This window comes from Histoplasma capsulatum, genomic scaffold, assembly GCF_000149585.1.
Source record: "Histoplasma capsulatum NAm1 scaffold_1 genomic scaffold, whole genome shotgun sequence".
Classification (NCBI taxonomy): Eukaryota; Fungi; Ascomycota; class Eurotiomycetes; order Onygenales; family Ajellomycetaceae; genus Histoplasma; species Histoplasma mississippiense.
In genome coordinates, this window is record NW_001813982.1 from 1763755 (window position 1) to 1769788 (window position 6034).

The window sequence follows — 6034 nt, forward strand, 5'->3', positions numbered from 1 at the left end:
TGTTAGAGGAAGAGGAGGGTGTGGAGGAGAATGTGGGGGTTTTGGAGGTGTTGAGCTCCGGGGGCTCCGTGGCGGAGGGGTTGATTGGAGAGGAGTTGACGGGAGAGGAGCTGGCTGGAGAGCCAATGGAGGAGGTTGTGAAGGCGCCGGTGGCCGCAGTGCCATTGGCGTCTGTGGAGCAGGGGGAGCGGGTGCCCCGGACGGTGGAGGAGTGGGAGGAGAAGATGGGGGGGAATGCCTTCGTTAACCGGATGTGCCGGAGAATGGGTAGGTTGATGGGGGAGGGGAGGAGTGAGGAGGCAAATGTTCTGTGGGATAGGCATTTGCCTATACCTCTGCGCCCAAAATGGGTGCCGGTAATTTACGAATACGTGAGATTTGCGCTTCTAGCGTTTTTCAACTTGAGATTCGCGCTTTTGGCGTTTGGGAGTATGTTGGTTTTGTATTTGTCGTTCATTTTCTTGTTCAAGGAAGATTTCGAATGCCTGAGTGTTTAATATGTTTTCTTCCGGTTCCCATGTATCACCACTAGGTCCCCAACCTGTCCATCTCACAAGATATTCCGGAGGTTTGTTTTTTCGTTGTCGTTTTTCAAGAATTTCCTCAACTTGGTATTCTTCTTCGCCGTCGACAAGTTCCGGTCCTGGTTCTGGTAAAGCTCCATTCCTGCGGTTGTATGGCTCCAATAAAGAAACATGGAATACAGGATGGATGTTTCTATATGAAGGTGGCAGTTCCAGTTTGTACGCTTGTTTTCCGATGGTATTCAGAATCTTGAAGGGTCCAACATATTTATGGTCGAGTTTACGAACCGGGCGTAGTAATCGGAGGTTTTTTGCATTGAGCATGACGTAGTCACCTATTTTAAATTGTTGAGGCTTATGTTTTGCATCGTAATAGATTTTCTGTGCTTGTCGTGCTTTTTGTAGGTTCTCGATGAGCTTGTGGCGTGTTTCCTCAATATGTTTCGCGCGGCTAGCAGCATGTATGGCAACCGGTTGTGGTGGTTTGCTGACGTTAATTTTCAAATCAGGTCGATATCCCATTAAGGCTTCCGCGGGTGCCATTCCAGTAGAGGCATGTTGAGAGGTATTGTAAACAAACTGTGCTAGTGGTAGCCAGCGTGCCCAGTCATCTTGATGATAGTTGACAAAGCATCGGAGATAATGTTCCAAGGTTTGATTCTGTCGTTCCGTTTGGCCATCTGTTTGAGGGTGAAAGGCTGTCGAAAGTTTCCGGCGTGCGCCTAGCATGTAACAAAAGGTGGACCAGTAATGGCTTGTAAACAGCGAACCTCGATCGGATATATGGTTTTTAGGTACTCCGTAAATTGTATAGAACTTGGTATAAACGATTTCCGCTAGCTCATCCGCTGTAATGTTTTTGGTGCAAGGAATATAGATCGTAAACTTGGTATATATATCCACAATCACTAAAATCGCATCGTAGGTTTGGTGGAGGAATGTAGAGGCTGGCAAGCCTGTAATAAAATCCATAGTAATGGATTCAAAAGGATTTGATGGTAAGGGAATTATACCCAACTCTCCATATTGTCTGTGCCGTTTTGGCTTAACTCTTTGACAAGTATCACAAGTGGATATATAATCTTTGACATCCCTGACTAGCCCATGCCAATAGTATTTGTCCTGGATGCTGTCTATGGACTTTTTTATACCAAAGTGACCCCCCTGCGGATCATCATGGTTTGCACTGATAATTTCATCAATGAGTGCCTTTTGTTGAGGGACATATGCGCGACCATCAGCACGCAATATATCATCCTCAGAAATTGTCCATAGCATATTTTCAGCAACAGTCATACCCTTCTCTTTTACCTTCTCTCTTTGCTCAGCAGCAAAAGAATCAATCTTCTGTGCTTTACTCAGAAATGAGGTGAAGGATTCAGGCATTTCTGTATATGCTGAGTCCCCAAGAATAGCCTTATTGACTGCAATCCGGGGCATATATTGCTCAACGCGCATCAGAGGGGAAGAGTTTACGCGAGAGGTATAAGACGTCGACGTATGGAGCGCTTTTCGCTCATTAAAAGGAGCATTTTGCTCATTAGAGACCCGTGCACAGACTACATCAGAAGAAATATCATTTTGAAAAGAAGTATCAGCTTCCCAGCCTAGCTTAACTCCATGTTTCAGTTTCTGTTGCAGGGTAGGTAACATAGTTTGGCCATTATAGGCCTCACTGTAGTCTGCGCGACGACTGGGCCCATCAGCTGGATTCTTTGATCCAGGGCGGTGCAGTAATACAAAATCATAAGCAGATAAAGCTTCCGCCCATCTGGCCTGACGTCTGTTCAGTTCCTTAGTCGTCATAAAGTACTGCAGATTGGCATGATCAGACCAGACTTGAATTGGATACTGGCTTCCCTCCAGATAGTGTCTCCAATTCTTAAATGCTGCTACAATAGCCAAGAGTTCTTTATCATGAGTATCATAACGCGTTTCCGCATCAATCAACTTTCTTGACCAGAAGGCAACTGGATGCCAGTGCCCGTCATCCTGCAATTGTGACAGGATAGCAGCGACTGCAAAAGTGGACGCATCAGGTTCAATCTGAATACGCCGAGCTGGGTCAAAATGAGCTAATAAAGGAGCACGCATAAAGCGCGATTTGAGCTCATTGAAAGCGCTTTGGGCACTTTCTGTCCACATAAAAGTGGCTTTTCTTTCCCCTTTCTTGCTCCCTTTTGTAAGTTCGAATAATGGGGCTGCAATAGAGGAGAAAGACTTAATAAATCGCCGATAGAAGTTAGCAAAGCCCAAAAAGGATTGAACCTCTTTAATTGATTTAGGTGTAGGCCATTCCACAATAGTGGAGACTCTGTCTGGCTCCATCTCAATACCATTTGTACCTATAACAAACCCCAGAAACGAGACTTTGTCCACTTCAAACTCACATTTAGAGAGTTTTGCAAATAGATTCGCACGCTCGAGACGTTCTAGCACCTTAGTAACATGCACTTTATGTTCCTGCTTTGAATTGGAGAATATGAGAATGTCGTCCAAATAAACAACGCAACATATATCCAACAAATCAGACAAGGCATTGTTAATGTATGCTTGAAATGTCGCTGGAGCATTAGCTAATCCAAATGGCATAACTACATATTCAAAATGTCCATATCTCGTTCTAAAGGCTGTCTTCCAACGGTCTTTTGCCGCTATAAGTATGCGGTGGTAGGCATCTCGAAGGTCCAGCTTAGTGAATACCTTGGCTTTTGAGAGCCTGTCAAGTAATTCACTTATTAAAGGTAGAGGGTATCGGTTCTTGATGGTGATTCGATTTAACCCTCGATAGTCTACACAAAGACGGAGTCCACCATCTTTCTTGGGGACAAAGAGAATTGGTGCACCAGCCGGGCTACTGGACGGTTGTATCCACCCTTTGTCTAATGCATTCTTTAAATATTCTCTTAGGGCAGCTAACTCAGTTTCAGAGAGGTTGTATATCGGCATGAATGGAGGTCGCGCACCAGGCTCGAGATCTATGCGGTGTTCCGCCTCTTCTGGTCTTTGCGCGCTTATAGCAGCTTCTTCTGAGAAGATATGCGCGTATGGCATAACATAATCGGGTAGGCCGGTCGGCAAGTCCGAATATGCAGCCGAGAATACGCGTGGAGCATGCTTTGGGTCTTTTGAACATTCTGTAGGTAATACTACAAGCATTCCTACTCTGGCTCCGGTGAGAACTTCAGCTAAAACATCTTGTTCAGAAATAATTTGAGGCTGTTGTTCATCTCCAGAGCTTCTGAAGAAGAATTGTCCATCTGACCAATCTATAAGAGGATTTGTTTGTTTTAACCAAGGAAATCCTAACACAAGATTGTAGTCCTTCATTTTCATCGCATGGAAGGAATGAGATGTCTGCTGTGCATTACCCTTGTGATCAGTGACAGTGGTTGCAATGTTATACTCTCCAAAGGAGCGCATTATGCATCCATCAATCGATTTGACCATCTTGGTTTTGCGGTGAGCAGCTTCTAGATTGTGGTCTTTTGCCCAAAATTCATCGACACAGTTCACTTCTGACCCAGAGTCTACTAGTGCAAGCACTTTTTGCAGACTCTTAGGCGTAGTGATTTCCACTGTGACATTGAAACTTAAGGCATTTTTGCATCGACTTTCCGCGCTTATAGTTGCCATTGCGAGCTGAATGGCGCGCTTTAAGCGTTTTTTGAGTCCTTTGTGTTCTTCGTATCTTTCGCATTGAGTTTCGAGTCGGATTTAGTGTTCTTGGATTCATCTTTGGGTCGTTTGAAGCATGAATCGACGGTATGTCCTGGTCGCTTGCAATAACGGCAATATTTCGATCGGGTGGAGTCATCGGACTTTGTAGTGTCATTCCATCTGCGTTTGTTTTGTGGCTTATTACCAGCATTATTTCTGTTGTTAAAGCTTTGAGTAGGGTTTCTGAAGTTTGACTTCTCTTTAAGTTTCTTCCGTCTTTCTGGCAGATTTGATTCTGCTATTGCAAGTTTGTGAAGAGTGGCATCATAGCTTAACTCTTCTAGTTTGGTTGCATATTTGTCAAATTCTCGGCGAATGGAAGGGTAGAACTTTCATGTAGAGGGTGTGATTTCCGATGGTATTCGCTATAAGGATGCCGCAGACGCCCTTCAATTGATTGTAAATGTGAAGCAAATTGTTGAACTGTCTGATCTTCTTGTTGCTCTGTTTTCCAGTACTGTCTATCTGCATCTCGGAAACTTTTATCTGGATCGGTGACTTGACATTGCATCCAGCTAACAAATTCTTCCCATGGTGGCAAAATCCGCATATCATGTGTATGTTGATACCAACGTTGTTGCATCTCGACATTGAAATGAGTGACGGCTTCGATGACCTTCCGATGGTCGTGTTCGTTGTAATAATCAAGATCACTGGCATGGAAAGCGATAGCAGCTGTAACAAAGTTTTCAAATTCTTTCATGCTTTGGCCTCGGAACTTTTCCACATCTCTCCGAGGAGGGTGACCGCTCATGCCGGGATCTCGAAGTTCTAATTGCCAAAGTGGTACCCGACTACGTCTCCCACTGACAGTAGTCACGGCGCTTTCCACTAAGGTGTTGGGCGCTTGTAGCGTAGGCTCCGGTGGTCCGAGGATGCTTGTGGCGTTTTCGCGGTTACAATTCACGCTAGTTGCGTCTCTACCATGGTTCGGATGCGCTTCGAGTGTATTTCGGGTGGCTGGGATGGTTTCATCCAATTCTTGCAGTAAAGTATTGCACCGGTGTTGGAGTTCTCGCAATTCCTTCTCAGCCTGTAACTTCTTAATTCTCCTAGTCACAGCTATCTTCTCGGCCTCAATTGCATTCAGATCTTCAGAAGAGGTGTCCCCTTCTGAACTATGCTCAGAGTCTGGTTCCATAGGAGAGGTTGATGCTTGTTGCACACTTTCAGTGGCAGGGGTGCGCGTTTCGCGGTTTTCTTCACTGGTGTTTGTTGCTTCTGGTTCGGCGGTAGCACGAGTACGGCGGATGCTGCGGGTAGAGGCCATGACTATTACTCAACGGACCGTCTCTCGAAGATTGAGCGATTAGAAACTGTGAGGGGTGATGACAGTGTGAAGAGTGAATAGTAGAAGATAGTATATAGTGTAGTGGAAGATAATAATAATTATAGTAGTAGTATAGTTGAAGTTGTAGTTGTAGTTGTAGTTGTAGCTAATCGCTGAAGAGGAAAAGAAAGAGAAAGAAGATGTGCGAAATACATGCATCCATATATATATACATACAGAAATAGTGGTAGCGAGAGTATAATGGAAAGAGGTAAGAATAGACGAAGATATAAACAAAGATAATATAATAATAAGGAAATAATAAACGAGTGCATTACAGCAACTGAATTGGAAATCTGTTTCAAAGAATTGTAACATGGGCTTATATTAAGAGAAAAATAAGAGAATCATGTTTGCAAAAATGGCAACATATCTGATTTTTACAAAAAAAGAGTGTACATTATTTCAGGTTTGAAACTAAGCCAAAATAGAAAGCTTGCTCAATAAAATGTAAAAAGAA

At 44.0% G+C, this 6034-nt stretch overlaps 1 protein-coding gene across 1 annotated transcript; it reads right to left on the bottom strand.

The window, feature by feature from the left end:
- Positions 1–386: 386 nt before the first annotated feature.
- Positions 387–5514, bottom strand: HCAG_00510 (hypothetical protein; the record flags this gene model as incomplete). The annotated part of the gene is made up of 4 exons (XM_001543414.1): positions 387–2725; positions 2915–4207; positions 4390–4524; positions 4818–5514. The coding sequence occupies 4 exons, from the start codon at positions 5512–5514 to the stop codon at positions 387–389; spliced, it is 4464 nt and encodes a 1487-aa protein (XP_001543464.1).
- Positions 5515–6034: the final 520 nt, after the last annotated feature.